This window comes from Hyla sarda, chromosome 2, assembly GCF_029499605.1.
Source record: "Hyla sarda isolate aHylSar1 chromosome 2, aHylSar1.hap1, whole genome shotgun sequence".
NCBI classification, from domain to species: domain Eukaryota; kingdom Metazoa; phylum Chordata; class Amphibia; order Anura; family Hylidae; genus Hyla; species Hyla sarda.
The window spans coordinates 86,733,471-86,751,729 of NC_079190.1; the positions used below are offsets into that span (position 1 = coordinate 86,733,471).

Genomic DNA, 18,259 nt, shown 5'->3' on the forward strand with positions numbered 1-18,259 from the left:
AGGAGTCAGATTATAGATTATCCATGGGAGCGGCTGTCTGAAGAAGGAAATGAGCTACAAGGTGAGGCAATGTGCATGCACCTACCCGTCTCAGCTTGAGGCTGGTGGAGTTCTTGCTCCGCAACAGGGACGGTTTCTGTGGCTTCACCAGGCATTTCTAAAATGGATATAAAAAAAAAAGCCTTTAGTCTTAGGATCACACGAAGGACAATGTCAACGTGCTGCTATTCTTTCAGGAACTTTAGAACGGATTCCTTAAAACACACACAACAGCTGCTGAGTAAGTCTAGATAAACTGGACTAAATCTGACTATAGATATAAAATACCACTAACCAAGAGTTATCCAACCTAGTGAACAGTAGGTCCGGCTTCTGGAACAAGTCTCAGATATAACAGAACATATAAAAGGAAACTTGTCACCATGAAAATGCAATTGTTATTTCCTCCGATAGTTGCTGTGTGGAGTTAGAATCGGGTTGAACTTGCTGTAAACTTACTGTTCAACTCCGGTCAGTTTACTTCTAACTTATAGACTGAGATCCCTGCCATCTCTAAGAGCCAGCGGGCTGGGGGAAAGGATTTCCAATTGGCATGTTCAGAAGCCTGGATGGTGAGGCCCTTGAAATCCATTATTATCTGTTGCACATCCACGGTTTACATAGAGCAGCATTCTGCTGCTGATATTTTTTAGACTGCACAAACTATGGGATAAGCAAGGAGGCCTAATTTGCCCAATAACTGGCCAAGTAAAGGCATTTAGTGGCCGGCCTTCACACAGATGTATACTACGGTGTGCCAGATCTATAGCAGTGTCTAAATATGATTATTTTTTGTATCTAAAAAGCTTTGTCAACCACCATGGTCTCCATCCAGGCTGCCAGAAGATTGATGTGCATGTAAAGTGGGACATGTCCCCTTTAAGGCCTGCACTATTAGGGTGAGATAAGGTAAGGCCCAACACCAATTATAGAACTTCTCCTAAAAACACATTTAAAGGGGTACTCCGGCCCTAATACCTCTTCCAAAGGATAGGGGATAACATGTCTGACTGTGGGGGTTCCGCTGCTGGGGACCCCCGCAATCTGTCATTGCCGTCACGCCCCCTCCCATAGACTTGCATTGAGGGGGCTGGGCGTGACATCACACGGGGAGGAATTGTGATGTCACTATGCTCCGACCCCATGGTAGTCATGCTACACATTTGGAGCCTCCAGGTGGGTGCGCAATGACAGATTGCGGGGGTCCCCAGTGATTAGACAACTTATCCCCTATCCTTTGGATAGGAGATAAGCTGTATTAGGGCCAGAGTACCCCTTTAATTCCCCCTAAACCCTGTGGAGATGGATGTTTGGTTCAGAACAACCACATGAAGTCCAGGTGCTGAAATTCCTAATTCAGAACTATTTCCACTACTAACGCATGGCACTGGCAATTCACTTATCTGCTTGATGCACCTGGACTTTCCACTGTTTAAAGCAAAATCTAGATCAGTGGTAAAACTGTGGTCCTCCAGATGTTGCAAAACTTCAACTCCCAGCATGCCCGGACAGCCAACGGCTGTCCGGGCATGCTGGGAGTTGAAGTTTTGCAACATCTGGAGGGCCAAGGTTTGAGACCACTGATCTAGATCAGTGATTGTTTATAGATTCCAAACCATACATTATCCAAACTTCAGGGACAAATTGGCCAATTTTTCCCTAGGGAAGTTATGTCCTGCAACCCCATTAGGGCTGCCTCTGTGTGCTACAAAAGGTTAGGGACGCACAACAGATTAATGACCGTCTGAAAAGTCAGGATCACTCCTTATTTGAGGCAGTGCTTTCCAACACAGATCCGCCATATACGAGTGTCAGCACCCAGGTCACTCAATGAGGATAATCCTTACCTTACATCCGTCGAGCTAAACTGTGGACCTTCAGCTGTTGCCAAACATCCACTCCCAACAGCTGACCGGGCATGCTGGGAGTTGCAGTTTTGCACCATCTGGAGGTCCACAGTATGAGAACTCAAGCCTAACTCTAGTATTCACCAGAAATTAATTGTAGGGCCTTGTCTCCAACAGATATCAGCCACAGACGTGAGCAGGGTTACGGAAAACCCATTTACACACTGGAGATGGGACTGTGTTCAGATGTGATGTAATTCCGGTACTGAATTCAGTGTCAAAGCAGAACTGTGTAGACAAGGCCCTACAACTCATCTAGGAAGTAAAAGTCCTGGGATAGGCAGCACCAGGATTACCGTGCAGGTCTATGGGGAGAAACTATTGCCTTATATGTATGAACAGACTAGGGAACACAATCTACAGGGGGCACAGTGTAAGCCCTGCTGCCCACCCTACAGGGCATAGAGCAGTGTTTTCCAACCAGGGTGACTCCTGCTGTTTAAAAACTACAACTCCCAGCATGCCCGGACAGCAGGAGTCACCCTGGTTGGGAAACAGTGGCATAGAGTGTAAGCTCTGCTGCCCACATCCCAGAGATATAGAGCGGACTGTACACACAACTCCTCCAGTCTCAGCTCACGCGTTCCGGTCGGACTCCCGGTAGTCACGGCCTCTCGTACTGAATTACTTGAGAAACGTGACCGAGGCCTGAACTCCGCATAGACCCCCACAGCCCGGTATGGAGGGGGCCACGGCCGGACGGTCACACCACTCCATAGACCCCCTCCCCTCGGTCTTCTATCCCCCCCTCACCAGCACCGGACCAGCGCTCCACCTCTCTCCCCATGTTACTTCCCCGGTACCGACACGGTCCCAGGTACTTCCACAGTCAGCCTGAGCCCGCGGCGCGGCCATACACCGCACACTCACCCCACTACACCCTCCGCAGACCCCGGATACTTTCTACACGAGGATTTACTTAGAGAACGTGAAGGATGGAATTGGATGTAAAAGAGACACTTACTGTGTGAGGAGTTCAGGTCCAAGATGGCTGAAGAAAGAACGCCCAGAGCGAACTGCTTCCGGGATATCGCGGCGCAGGAAGGGTGTACTTCCGGGGGTCACACCTGCCGCTAGGAGACACGTGGGGAGGGGTCACAGCTGTTGTTGTCCCTCACAGGTGGTTCACATGGGGAGGGATAATAAAGTGTGATGTCTTATATGTATATACACTGAATAAGTCACACTTCTTCTAAGCCTCCAGCTGTTGCAAAACTACAACTCCAGCATGCCCAGACAGCACAACAGCTGGAGGCGCCCTAGTTGGGTAACACTGTTCTAAGGAGATGTTACAACGTTATTTGGGTCTCTGAATATGCTTAGACCAGTGTTTTCCAACCAGCATGTCTCCAGCTGTTGCAAAACTACAAGTCCCCGCATGTCTGGACAGTTAAAGGCACATTGGTTTGGAAATACTGGCCTAGAACCTTAGGGTATGTTCAATCGGTAGGAAAAGGTGCATAATGTCCACCAGGGCAGATATTCAGCACATTTGAGAGTCTCGGCAGGCACAAGGACCGTCTCAGGCTGGGTCCACACTACGTTTTGTCCCATACGGGAGCGCATACGGCAGGGGGGAGCTAAAAGCTTGCGCTCCCGTATGTTACCGTATGCGCTCCCGTATGTCATTCATTTCAATGAGCCGACCGGAGTGAAACGTTCGGTCCGGTCGGCTCATTTTTGCGCCGTATGCGCTTTTACAACCGGACCTAAAACTGTGGTCAACCACGGTTTTAGGTCCGGTTGTAAAAGCGCATACGGCGCAAAAATGAGCCGACCGGACCGAACGTTTCACTCCGGCCGGCTCATTGAAATGAATGACATACGGGAGCGCATACGGGAGCGCGAGCTTTTAGCTCCCCCCTGCCGTATGCGCTCCCGTATGGGACAAAACGTAGTGTGGACCCAGCCTCAGATGGGAATGCTATTCCGAGTGAAATCCGCAGATAGAATAGACATCTGTTCTTTCTGCGGATGCAGGAATTGGGATTTCCACAATAGAAATTCCACCGCGTGCACAGAGCAGCAGAATTGGAATGTCCGTGTGAACATAGTCTTAGGCTATGTTGCAGAATTTCTGCAATTGCGATGTAAAAAGCAGACTGCGGATTTTTCCAGTATTGGGGAACTTAGAAAACCGCATTCGGGGCAAAAATGAGCCGACTGGAGTCAGCGTTTCACTCTGGTCGACTCATTGAAATACATTACATACAGCCCGCATACGGCAGGGATACGGGAGTGCAGTCCTGTACTGCCTAAAACGTGATATGAACCCAACCTTAAAGGGGTACTCCGGTGAAAAACATTATTATTTTTTTTTTAATCAACTGGTTCCAGAAAGTTAAACAGATTTGTAAATTACTTCTATTTAACTTGTTGGGGACAGAGGGCGTATGGATACACCCTCACGTCTTATCACTTAAGGATGGAGGGCGTACCTATATACACTCCGCATTTCCAATCACCGCAGCTCGCCGGGCAGTGATCGGAACGGGATGCCTGCTGAAATCATTCAGCAGGCATCCCGTGCCAATGCCCCCCCCCCCCATGTCGGCAATCACTGGTAAATTCACACCGGCGATTTCGGGTCATACCGGTCTCCAGTGACCTGGAAAATAAGGGGGATCGGGGATTTCCAAGACACCCCCAGTCCCCCTGAAGGGATAGGAGTTAGGTGGCAGGGGTGGCACCCCCTCCTATCCCTGCTACTGGTGGGTCAGACGCAACCAACCAATAGCCGATTGGAGGCGGGGGTTAAAGTTCAGTTCCCCCGCTCTGCGCACCCACGGTAATCTGGGCAGAGCAGGGGAACCGTAGGTGACCGGTGCCAGAGGTCAATTACCATCGGCGGTGGCAGAGTGCGGCTTACTCCCTGGTGCAGACGACGGAAGCCGGTAAGTTTCCTAGCAACAACTGGAGGGCTACAGTTTAAGACCACTATACAGTGGTCTCTAAACTGTAGCCCTCCAGATGTTGCAAAACTACAACTCCCAGCATGCCCTGACAGCGGTTTGCGGTCTGGGCATGCTGGGATTTGTAGTTTTGCAACATCTGAAGGGCCAGTTTGGAGATCACTGCACTGCAGCCCTCCAGTTGTTGCAAAACTACAAATTCCAGCATGCCCAATCAGCAAACAGCTATCTTGGCATGCTGGGAGTTGTAGTTGCGTACCTCCAGCTGTTGCATAACTACATCTCCTAGCATGCCCTTCGGCGATCATTACATGCTGGGATTTGTAGTTTTGCAACAGCTGGAGGCACACTGGTTGGAAAATACTGAGTTAGGCAACAGAACCTAACTGAAGGTTTTCCAACCAGTGTGCCTCCACCTTTTGCAAAAGTACAACTCCCAGCATGCACGGTCTGTCAGTACATGCTGGGAGTTGTAGTTTTGAAACAGCTGGAGGTTCCCCCCCCAATGTGAATGTACAGGGTTCATTCACACGGGCAGGCTTACAGTGAGTTTCATGCTTCAAGTTTGAGCTGCGGCAAATTTTCTGCCGCGGCGCAAACTCCTAGCGGGAAACTCGCCGTAAACCGCCGCCAGTGCAAATGTATCCTAAAAACACTACACTAACACATAATAAAGGGTAAAACCCTACATATACACCCCCTTACAATGTCCCCCCCCCCCCGCCCCAATAAAAATCATATCGTAAGGCAGGGTTTCCAAAGCGGAGCCTCCAGCTGTTGCAAAACAACTCCCAGCTTTTTCTCCTTTTACCCCTTATGAAAAGGAAAAGTTGGGGTCTACACCAGCCTGTTAAAGTAATTTTTTTTTAATTTTTTTACACTAACATGCTGGTCTTGCCCCATACTTTTTATTTTCACAAGAGGTAGAAGGAAAAAAAAAAGACCCCCAAAATGAGTAACGCAATTTCTCCTGAGTACAGAAATACCCCATATGTGGGCGTAAAATGCTCTGCGGGTGCACAACAAGGCTCAGGAGTGAGAGCGCACTATGTACATTTGAGGCCTAAGTTGGTGATTTGTAGAGATGAGCGAACTTACAGTAAATTCTTTTCGTCACGAACTTCTCCGCTCAGCCGTTGATTACTTTTCCTGCATAAATTAGTTCAGCTTTCCGGTGCTCCAGAAAAGATGGATACAGTCCTAGGAGACTCTTTCCTAGGACTGTATCCACCTTTTCCAGCCCACCGGAGCACCTGAAGGCTGAACTAATTTACGCAGGAAAAGTCATCAACTGCCGAGCGGAGAAGTTCGTGACTAATCGAATTTACTGCAAGTTCGCTCATCTCTAGTGATTTGCACAGGAGTGGCTGATTTTACAGCGGGTCTGACAAACACAAAAAATAAATACCCACATGTGACCCCATTTTGGAAACTACACCCCTCATGGAATGTAACAAGGGGTATAGTAAGCCTTAACACCCCACAGTTTGACAAATTTTCGTTAAAAATGGATGAGAAAATGAAGAAAACATTTTTATTTCACTAAAATGCTGGCGTTACCCTAAATTTTCCATTTTCACAAGGGAAAATAGGAAAAAAGCCCCTCAAAAATTTTAACCACATTTCTTCTGAGTAAGAACATACCCCATGTGTGGACGTAAAGTGCTCTGCGGGTGAACTACAATGCTCAGAATAGAGGGAGCGCCATCGGAATTTTGGAGAGAAAATTTGTACGGAATTGAAGGCCACGTGTGTTTACAAAGCCCCCATAGTGCCAGAACAATGGACCCCCCACACGTGACCCATTTTGGAAACTACACTCCTCACGGAATGTCATAAGGGGTACAGTGAGCATTTATGCTCCACAGGTGTCTGACAGATTTTTGGAACTGTTGTCCGTGAAAATAAAAAATTTAATTTTTCATTTACACAGCCCACTGTTCCAAAGATCTGTCAAACGCCAGTGGGGGTCACAAGTGGGGGGGGTGTGATTCCACTGTTCTGGCACCACTGGGGGCTTTGTAAACACTCATGGCCCCTGACTTCCATTCCAAACAAATTCTCTCTCTAAAAGCTCAATGGCGCTCCTCTGCTTCTGAGCATTGCAGTGCCCCAGCAGAGCACTTGACGTCCACATATGGGGTATTTAGATACTCAGAAGAAATGGGGGTACACATTTTTGAGAGCATTTTCTCCTATTACCTCTTGTAAAAATGTAAAATTTGGGGGAAAAAATAGCATTTTAGTGAAGAAAAATAAAAATCATTTACACATCCAACTTTAACGAAAAGTCGGCAAAAGTCAGGGGGTGTTAAGGCTCACTGTATGCTGTTATGGCACCATAGGGGCTAAAAGCCAAATGTGCCTCCTTCTCTTCTGAGCATTGTAGTTCGCCTCCTGAGAATTTTACGTCCTAACATAGGGTATTTCCATACTCAGAAGAGATGGGGTTACAAATTTTGGGGGACATTTTTTCCCCATTACCCTTTGTAAAAATGGTAAATTTGGGGAAAAAAACCTACACTGCAGTTAAATTTTTTTTTTCTTGATTTACACATCCAAATTTAACGAAAAGTCGTCAAACACCTGTGGGGTGTTAAGGCTTACTGTACCTCTTGTTACGTGCCTTGAGGGGTGTAGTTTCCATAGTAGTAGGCCATGTGGTTATTTTTTTTTTTTTTTGCTGTTCTGGCACCATAGGGGCTTCCTAAATGGGACATGCCACTCATAAACCATTTCAGCAAAATTTGCTTTCCAAAAGCCAAATGTGACTCCTCTTCTGAGCATTGTAGTGCGCCCGCAGTGTACTTGATGTCCAAACATGGGTATTTCCATACTCAGAAGAGGGGGTTACAAATTTTGGGGGGCATTTTTTCCTATTTCCCCTTGTAAAAAATGTAAAATTTGGGGGAAAACCAGCATTTTAGTGAAAAAAATGAAAATTAATTTACACATCCAACTTTAACGAAAAGTCGTCAAACACCTGTGGAGTGTTAAGGCTCACTGGACCCCTTGTTACGGTCCTTGAGGGGTGTCGTTTCCAAAATAGTATGCCATGTGTTTTTTTTTTTTTTGCTGTTCTGGCACCATAGTGGCTTCCTAAATGTGACATGACCCACAAAAACAATTTCAGAAAAACTCACTCTCCAAAATCCCATTGCCGCTCCTTCCCTTCTGAGCCTTCTACTGCACCCACCGAACACATTACATACACGAGGTATTTCCTTACTCGAGAGAAATTGGGTTACAAATGTTATCAAGATTTCTCTCCTTTTACCCCTTGTAAAAATTCAAAAACTGGGTCTACAAGAACATGCGAGTGTAAAAAATGAAGATTTTGAATTTTCTCCTTCCCTTTGCTGCTATTCCTGTGAAACACCGAAAGGGTTAACACTTACTGAATGTCATTTTGAATACTTTGAGGGGTGCAGTTTTTATAATTGGGTCATTTGTGGGGTATTTCTAATATGAAGGCCCTTCAAATCTGAACTGGTCCCTGAAAAATTCTGATTTTGAAAAATTGGAAAATTGCTGCTGAACTTTGAAGCCCTCTGATGTCTTCCAAATGTAAAAACATGTTAACTTTATGATGCAAACATAAAGTAGACATATTGTATTTGTGAATCAAAATATAATTTGGAATGTCTATTTTCCTTACAAGCAGAGAGCTTCAAAGTCAGCAAAATGCAACATTTTCAATTTTTTCATCAAATTTTGGAATTTTTCACCAAGAAATGATGCAAGTATCAACAAAATGTTGCCACTAACATAAAGTAGAATATGTCACGAAAAAAATCTCGGAATCAGAATGAAAGGTAAAAGCATCCCAGAGTTATTAATGCTTAAAGTGACAGCGGTCAGATGTGCAAAAAACGCTCTGGTCCTACAGTGAAAATTGGCCTGGTCCTTAAGCGGTTAAGTCTCCAAACTGTGGCTGTTCAGCAGTTGCAAAACTACAATTCCCAGCATGCCCAGACAGCCCATACTGGGAATTGTAGTTTTGCAACAGCTGTCATAGATCTTCATATATATGCCATTAGCTATAATTATTGCTTTACAGGATAGGAGATAAATGTATGATGATCAGGGGTCAGACCACTGGGACCCTAAAACCCGAGACCCTACCCTCCAAAACGCTGGTCAGAATTAAGCTATGGTCACACACACGTATCGTTGCTCTATTCTACATCTACTAGAGATACGATGATAGTCAAAGATAGAAAAATATTCAGACGCCACCCTTTAATGTGGCGGAGGGTAACATTTATTTCCATTGGTCGAACGTGGTCAACTTTTGGGCTGCATGCACCATTTCCAAATGACTCAAACGCGTGGTCTGCTTCGTTATCCTGTCTGCTTAAAATAGTGCATACAGCCCGAACATTGACTCCGTTCAGTCCATGGAAATGAATGGGGATGGCTGCTATCCTTTACAGTGTCTGTCGCCATCCTGTTATAAGCAGGATACATCTATCAGAGCGCCCTCACACTGAGCTACAATGGAGCGGAGGAAGGAGAGTTACAGTTTTTTTTTTTTTAAATAAATTTCTGTTTATTTGGAACAAAGTGTTTAGGGACAAGATTATTTGCCTTTTTTAGCCTTGATTTTGCTCAGGTAGAACTCCAACTCCTTACCCTCGAGGACGTATCCGTCGGCTCTGCCACACTGGCCTGGTCTGGAGGCTATGCAAGCCAGCAGTTTTCCCTGTTGGAACTGCTCCTCGAGCAGCGTACTGATCTTTGCGGTCTTTTTGCGCTCTATTTCTTCTGAGTTTTCTTGGATCGCTTCTTGTTCAGGATTTCCTCTTCTTCTGGAGTCAGCTTGGCTCCCTTCTTGCACCCGAGCAGTGTGGTGTAGTGTGCTTCATACCACTGTCTGTAGGGGGTGCTGTCCACCAGGACGATGCAGTTCTTCACCAGAGTCTTGGTTCTGACCAGCTCGTCGTTGGAGGCGTTGTAGACGACATCGATGATCCTGGTCTTGCGGGTGCAGCACTCGGAGCGCCAGGAGAAGTTGCCAGTGTCCAGCCTCAGAGCGCGGTATTTCTTGTATCCACCACAGACTATCACGGTGTGGATGCGGCGAGGACCGATCTTTGTGTTGGCGGCCGGGCGGCCCAGCTCATACTTCCTCTTCTTGTGGTAGGACTTCCTTTTGCCTCTGGTCTTGTGGCGCTTGTGCCAGTTGTCCCTTGAGATACCCATTCTCAGGCACTGACAGGAAAGAGGCCAGTTTTTATTATTTTATCAGGCAGGCTGGGCACTATACTGTAAAAATAAAAATTTACACCGGAAAATCTTTTTAAAATAGGAAAAATTTAGCATTGACCTAAGTATTCAGACCCTTTATTCAGTACTTAGTTGAAGCACCTTTGGCAGCGATTACAGCTTCTAGTCTTCGCAGGTAGGATACCACAAGGTTTACACCTCTAGATTTCTTCTCTGCAGATCCTCACAAACAGTTATGTTGAATGGAAATCATCTGTGGAAGACATTTTCAGGTCTCTCTCGAGATGGTCATCTTGGCTCAAGTCAGTGCTCCGGCTGGACCATTCAAGACATTCATACAGTTTTCCCTAAGCCGCTCCTGTGTTGTCTTGGATTTGTGTTCTTGATCATATGTGTTCTATATTTGTCGCAGGCACATTTTGCGCCAACACATTGTGACTTTATTTTGGGCAAAACTGAAAGTGCTCTAGTTTAGAACACATTCAGTTTTGCCCTTTGCAATGGGCATGACATTACAACGTAGGCTTTTAAGTTAGTTGCCTATTTGTAGCACAAGGAGGTCTGCCATAGGACAAACCCAAACCCATGTTTCTTTTTTTGAAACATTTCTAGACTTCTTTTTTCTCATTGTAGGTATAGATTAGAGATGAGCGAAATTCCAGTAATTCGATTCATCACGAACTTCTCGGCTCGGCAGCTGCTGATTTTAGCATGCATGAATTAGTTCAGCTTTCAGGTTCTCCAGTGGGCTGGAAAAGGTGAATACAGTCCTAGGAGAGTCTCCAACCACCGGAGCACCTGAAAGCTGAACTCATTTATGCAGGCTAAAGTCAGCAACCGCCGAGCCGAGAAGTTTGTGACAAATCGAATTACCATCTCTAGTATAGATCAGTGTATCAGTGTATGTATATTATTGTAAGAAGAATTTATAGGCTAGAAAACATGTTGTACACCATGGTTTTGTTTGGTTATTTAAAACAATGGTAATGAACATCTTTTGCTGCTTTATAGTCAGTTTAGGGCATTTCGGATTCTGGTATTGCATTCTGTAAGTACACAGCCTAGAATGGAACGTACAAGAATAAACCACACGTGAGAACAGAAATTGTATAAAACTATAATACAGTTTAGTAAGACCAGTCTTTTCATTGGCCAGTAAGAGGATCTTCATAAACATATGGTAAGTTGTTCTCTGTAGTAAGTGAAGGAAGCCAGAGTTCTTAGAGACACATGAATCCTTAGAATACAACCATCAAGCAGAGTGTGCCAAGGATACTGACACTTTCACAAACTTCAAAACTCTTTCTTTATATCTAAAGTAAAGAAAAAAAAACAATAAGACATAACATTCAGTATAATGCAATGGCAGAGCTAATTCAAGCTCAGTGTAATGTATGAACAAACACACAGTATGTTACTGCAACCAGCAAAGCCTTTTTTGTGTCATTTCATAAATAAGACAAGGGTCTGGTAGAGTGTTAGCCAGTTGAAAAAATATAACTGCTGAGAAAGAGAAAGAGGGGGAAAAAAAAAAAAAAAAAGATGGAAAAGAAAGCGATCAAATATGATACCTTATACTGACTAACTAAAAAAACAATAAATCAAGTGATGTTACATGGTGAGCTTTCAAACCTACTTAGAGTTCTCCTTCTGGCAAACACATTTGAAAGCTCCCGATGTAACGTTATTTGATCTATTTTTGTTAGCTATTAAGAAAGTATAACTGCAAGACTGCAATTTTTCACTTTCAGAGAAATCAAATGATACACTTTCAAAATGTATGATACCTGTAAAAAGTGATTTTAATTTTAGTATATTTTCATTCAAGATGTTGCAGGGGTAGCTGGCACTTGCAGTTCATTTCCATGGTTGGTGACATAAAATAGCAACTTGTGGCTGAAATATACTCCAAGGGGGGGGGATTCATCAATCTATATAGAGTAATTTTAGGTGTATTTTCTAGCGCAAAATCTTGCGCAAGGATATTTCCTGCGCTCTTTTTGTGCATCTTTTTTGGTGGAACTTTTTCTAAAGATGTCACTGTTCAGGTGTACCATATAGCAATTTTTCCTGTAGACATGAATTTACTGACTGCGGTTTTTTTTTTGCGCACAAAAAGAACGCAAGTGTAATTTTTTTCCGCAAATATACACCAGCTCCGAGCACACGTACAAGTCTGCCTTACATTTTTTTTCAAAAGCTGAGATGGGCTGGATTCTATTACTGCACATGATTCACAGTGCCATGACCCATGCGCAAGTTTAGTAAATTTTGCGCAGCTAAATGACAAATACATGCAGCAGAAAGGGGTGTAAAAAAAAAAAAAAAAAAAAAAAAAAGCTCTACCATACACTGATGTTGATGAATCCCCCCCCCAAATGTTTATACTTACCACTTTTCAAGAGCATCTCTCCTTTTCGAGACTTGTCAAGTTGATCAAGAAATTGTTCAAATATTTTTACATATGGGGCCAAGCTGGTTCTTTTATAATCTAAAAGATACACAAAAATTATGTAATCTATTAAGAATTTGAAATAAACAGAAACAAAACAAATAGACTTTTTTAGAGCCGGGATTCTTTAACCCCTTGAGGACAGGCCTATTTTTGCATTTGGACTTTCGGAGAGAGCAATAACTTATTTTTCAATTGATATTTTTTGCAGGGCGATTTGTATTTTTCAAGAGATACTATTTTAAGGTATACCTTATTGATTAGGTTTTTCTGGGAGGAATGGAAAAACAACAACAATTTCAGAATAGTTTTCTTTCCATTTAAAATTTTGTGGCTTATATAACCATATGAATACGGCAATACGGAATACGGCATTTTTCTCTATTTTTTTTTTTTACTAGTTTTACACAATAATAGCACATTTCATGAAGAAAGTAATTTGTTAAATGCCAAGAGCAAATACCTTTTGACTTTCTGCCCCTGTAGAACTATGGGGGCTTGTAATTTCCATGACTATTTATATTTTTGTATAACTATTTAGTCTTCTAATACAGTGATCCCTCAACATACGATGGTAATCCGTTCCAAATGAACCGTTTGTTGAAACCATCATTGAGGGATCTGTGCAATATAAAGTTATACTCACCTGTCCCCGCCGCTCCGGACCGTCACCGCTGCCCTGGATGTCGCCCTCCATCGCTGTTGCCTCGACCTCCGACGCTCCGGCTGTCTCTGCTTCCCCGGGATCCTCGCTTTCCGTCGCCGCCATCACGTCACTACGCACGCCGCTCCTATTGGATGACGGGACGGTGTGCGCAACGACGTGATGACGACGAAGGAGAGCGCCGGCGATGCGGGGGATCCCGAAGAGGACGCTCCAGAGCCCCGAAGACAGGTAAGTGATAGTCACCGCAGCACACGGGGCACCGTAAACGGCTATCCGGTGGCAGCTGAAGCAGTCTGCGCTGCCGGATAGCAGTTTATGCGATGGCCCCGACATACAAAAGCATCGTATGTTGATGCTGCCTTCAACATGCGATGGCTTCCGAGAGGTCATCACATATTGAAATTATCATATGTCTGAGCCATCGTAGGTCGGGGGGTCACTGTACTGATGGCCTCTCCTCTGGCATGGGTGACAGGATTTGAACCTCCACTGATCTAATATTTATTGATGATGTAGGACAGGCCATCAATAATAAAAGCCCAGATTTGCAGGGAGATTGGAAAAGAAGAGAAATTCTGCCTTTTTTGGCACTGCTAATCTCAGTATAAACAACATACTAATTTGCCAACTTTCTCATACGGGTTGTGGTGATTGGGATGCAAGACCTCATTTATCCAGCATTTGCCAACAGGTCTGTAGGGGCCAGATCAAAAAACACTGTACAATTGGTTTCTTGATGTGGCGAATACACGCTGGATGGCAAATATGCCAGATGATCCATAGGCCCGCTGGCAAGCCCCATTTCTACCTATTGGGCAACAGATGGGACATCAGATGTAAATATTCTATAACTTGTGGCATTCAATATTTCCATCCATTCCCACCAGGGACAGTGCCGGATAGCCGGACAAACGTGAACCCAGCCGCCTAACAATGTTATATGAATGTATTATGATGGTTGACAAATGATTGTTAAAAGGAAACTTACACAGATGAATAGGACTATAAAAAGATTTTCATTCTTTAATTGACTACTTCAATTGATATTTCTTCTAAATAGTACTGTGACCGAACACCAAATCAGTTTGTTTGTGTGTCTGGATTTTCTTTTCAATAATAAAGCATTCACAACTGGCAGATCTATTTCACTATTAAATATACCTCTGATTTTTTTTTTGGTTTCTGTCTCTCCTTTATTAGGACTTCCTTGCTCTTCATCTTTTGTGTTTACATTGTCCAGCTCGCTACATATCAAGCTAAAGTAAAGGAGGAAAGTATCATGTTAAATTGTGTAATAAATGGAAAGCGAATTGTTCATGACAACTTTAGCACAGATTCATCAGTAGTGTCACATGTAAAAATGGTCAATAATTTAAGTTACTGTTTAAAAAGATTATCCCTTGTTTTCATTAACCCCTTAAGGACATAGCGTTTTTCCACTTTCATTTTTTCCTCCTTACCTTTTAAAAATAATAACCCTTTCAATTTTGCACCTAAAAATCCATATTATGGCTTATTTTTTGCGCCACCAATTCTACTTTGTAGTCACATCAGTCATTTTACCCAAAAATCTATGGTGATACCAAAAACAAAAAATCATTGTGCGACAAGATTCAAGAAAAAATTCCATTTTGTAACTTTTGGGGGCTTCTGTTTTTACACAGTACATTTTTCGGTCCATACAATTAAAATGATACCCTATTTATATAGGTTTGATTTTGTCGTACTTCTGTAAAAAATCATAACTTCATGCATGAAAATGTATACGTTTAAAATGGTCATCTTCTGACCCCTATAACTTATTTTTCCGCATTCAGGGCATAAGAGGGCTAATTTTTTGCGCCGTGATCTGAAGTTTTAATCCGTACCATTTTGGTTTTGATCTGACTTTATAGTATAAAAAGTGACCAAAATAAGCTATTTTGGACTTTTTTGCATGTATGCCATTGACCGTGCGGTTTAATTAACAATATATTGTTATAGTCCAGACATTTACGCACACGGTGATACCACATGTTTATTTACAGTTTTAATTTTTTTGGGAAAAGGAGGGTGATTCAGACTTATTAGGGAAGGGGTTAAATCATCTTTATTAAACTTTCCTTTTCATTTTATTTTTGCAATGTTATAGCCCCCATAAGGGACTATAACATGCAGTACATTGATTCAATACACTGATCAATGCCATTGCATTAATCAGTATTAAGCCTGGAGCAATCAATCGCCGATCATACGCGCAGGAGGCAGGTAAGGCACCCCCCTGATGCATCGTTGCTGATTGGGACATTTTGTTTTCACCGCGATGGTTCCGATCAGCCTGACTGAGCTGCCAGGAAGCTTTTACTTTAGACGTGGCGATCAACTTTAATCGCCACTTCTAATGAGTTAATGCCAGACATCTGCTGAACGACGATGTCCGGCATTAGTCACGGGTCCTGTTTGCTGATAGCAGCCGGGACCATGCGGGTAAGATGAGAGCTCAGCTACTGAGCTCACGTCATAACCCTGGCATGCCACAGCACTGTTTAAACACTGTTTTGTGGCAAGGGGTTATACAAAAAAGGTTTCCTTTCAGAATGGTGTAGTATTGCAGGTCAGGTGATGGGTGGGATCAGGTGACGGATGGCTAAAGTCTGGAGGTATGTATTAGGCATACACGCCTTTCAATGTAAAATACACACACCCTAACTATATATCCTGGCCATCACCTGAAATTTAATCCCATTATAAAAATTAAATTTATCCCCATCTGACTCCCTGAATAGTCAAACTATAAACCCTTATATCTGGCTATAAACCTTTATATCTGGCCTTGAACACCTGCATAATGATTTATATAAAACTTCTCCCCCACTTGTTGCCCGGTGAACAAACAATTCTTGTCACTGATCATATCTTTTACGTGGTCATGAAGTAGCTCCAGCCAACCTGATATATAGTTGATTAGCATTATTAAAAAGGACCCTTAGGGAGTAGTCACCCTGGACATTTCTGGTTGGGGTTACCTTATTGTTGGAACTTCAAATGGATCAAAACTATCCAACTTCTTTAAATCAATTGGAACTGAAATTCTACCTAAAAAGACAAAAAGGAAATTAATTCAAGATAAATGTACAGTGTTTCGGTTAAAAAATTGTAAACATACAATGGCCATTTCTTTACCATTGTAACTTGAAACCATAAAGGGGTTTTGCCATTTACGAATAACATGGCTTCCAGGAAGTACAGCTGGAAAGATCCAAGCATGAGCAGATCGCTGGAATAACACACGTATTACTGAAGAATATCTAGTAACGCCTACAGTACAGCACATTTTGTACACATTTTTCTACATGTAGTGTACTGCTCTTTTAGAAAATACAAACAAACAATCAAGCACTTAAATAAAAGCAGCTTTATTCCAAGTTATCAGAAGGTACACAAAATCCCACCAGCACAGACCACCCTTCGAAACTAGTCAAGATGTGAACGGGTGGTCTGTGCAGATATGATTTTGTGTCCTTCTGCTAACTTGGAATAAAGCTGCTTTTATTGAGATGGATTGAGAGACGCACCGAGCCAGTTGTGAATCTGTGCACTTAGTTGTGAGGAGGGGAGATGGGTTTTCTCTGCTCTCTACAAGTGTACTGCTCTTTACCTGCTCCTGGATGAGCTGCTTCTATGGTGAAAGCAATTCTATTTTTCATTCTAAAAATCCCAGACATCAGACCCCCACCAATCATATCCTTTATGTGACAAACACATAAGATTAGAAAACTTCTTAAAAAGATCATAACCAGATAGACCTGGAAACTCACTGTACTTACCTGTTTTAGGGTGGACACTGAAGGGACTTTTTAGCAAGTGATTAACTCCTTTGCTGACATTCACATCCAAGCGGGGATAGCAATATTGTAACATGATTTCCTTTGCTGAATTTGATCCTTTTTTGTATTCCTAAATCGGGATACAACACATGAAAAGAAAGTCACATGACTTCATCCTGAATGAGGTAAGAAGACAAATAACACAGGGCAGAATATTCTAAGAATAACCTCTTTTCTGTATGTGAGAAGGATTACAGAGATAACCAATTTGTATAGCTTTTGATTTATTTTACTACTTAAAAAAAAAAAAAAAAAAAGTCTTATATTATTTCACCTATGGAACTGTGTAAGAGCTAATTTTTGTGCTGTGATCTGTAGTTTTTATATGTACCATTTTGGTACAGACAATCACTGGCCTCAGGCTGGGAGGGAAACACCACAGTGGTGAAGGTTCTAAGGCAGTGGGGGTTTTATTTTTTTTAATTTACGCTCTGTCCCATTTACTTAGTGTTAGGTGTCTTTAACCCCTTAATGACCAAGCCCATTTTCACCTTAACCCCTTCAGGACGGAGCCCATTTTGGCCTTAAGGACCGGAGCGTTTTTTGCACATCTGACCACTGTCACTTTAAACATTAATAACTCTGGAATGCTTTTAGTTATTCTGATTCAGAGATTGTTTTTTCGTGACATATTCTACTTTAACATAGTGGTAAATTTTTGTCGATACTTGCATCCTTTCTTGGTGAAAAATCCGTAAATTTGATGAAAAATTTGTAAATTTTGCATTTTTCTAACTTTGAAGCTTTCTGCTTGTAAGGAAAATGGATATTACGAATACATTTTTTTTTGGTTCACATATACAATATGTCTACTTTATGTTTGCATCATAAAATTGACGTGTTTTTACTTTTGGAAGACACCAGAGGGCTTCAACGGTCAGCAGCAATTTTCCGATTTTTCACAAAATTTTCAAACTCAGTATTTTTCAGGGACCAGTTCAGGTTTGAAGTGTCTTCATATTAGAAATACCCCATAAATGACCCCATTATAAAAACTACACCCCCCAAAGTATTCAAAATGACATTCAGTCAGCGTTTTAACCCTTTAGGTGTTTCACACGAATAGCAGCAAAGTGAAGGAGAAAATTCACAATCTTCATTTTTTACACTCACATGTTCTTGTAGACCCAATTTTTGAATTTTTACAAGGGGTAAAAGGACAAAATTTTTACTTGTATTTGTAGCCC

The 18,259-nt window shown here is 42.7% G+C and overlaps 2 protein-coding genes and 1 pseudogene across 38 annotated transcripts in view; all 3 read right to left on the minus strand.

The window, feature by feature from the left end:
* Positions 1-157, minus strand: part of NACA (nascent polypeptide associated complex subunit alpha) — a 40,740-nt gene extending 40,583 nt beyond the window's left edge. For all 37 annotated transcript variants that reach the window (XM_056562459.1, XM_056562455.1, XM_056562423.1 and 34 more), the window contains exon 1: positions 86-157. In XM_056562459.1, coding sequence (XP_056418434.1) covers positions 86-155 — 70 coding nt within the window. In that variant the 5' untranslated portion in view covers positions 156-157. The remainder of the gene's footprint in view (positions 1-85) is intronic.
* A 9,226-nt stretch (positions 158-9,383) lies between these two features.
* LOC130358744 (40S ribosomal protein S8-like) lies at positions 9,384-10,081 on the minus strand (annotated as a pseudogene).
* Positions 10,082-11,014: 933 nt separating this feature from the next.
* The window catches only part of PRIM1 (DNA primase subunit 1), a 31,241-nt gene continuing 23,996 nt past the window's right edge, over positions 11,015-18,259 (minus strand). Inside the window, exons 9-13 of the mRNA XM_056562470.1 lie at positions 17,013-17,142; positions 16,212-16,281; positions 14,368-14,462; positions 12,480-12,578; positions 11,015-11,400 (exon numbers count right to left, since the gene is read on the minus strand). Of these exons, the coding sequence (XP_056418445.1) occupies positions 11,381-11,400; positions 12,480-12,578; positions 14,368-14,462; positions 16,212-16,281; positions 17,013-17,142 (414 nt within the window). The 3' untranslated portion in view covers positions 11,015-11,380. The remainder of the gene's footprint in view (positions 11,401-12,479; positions 12,579-14,367; positions 14,463-16,211; positions 16,282-17,012; positions 17,143-18,259) is intronic.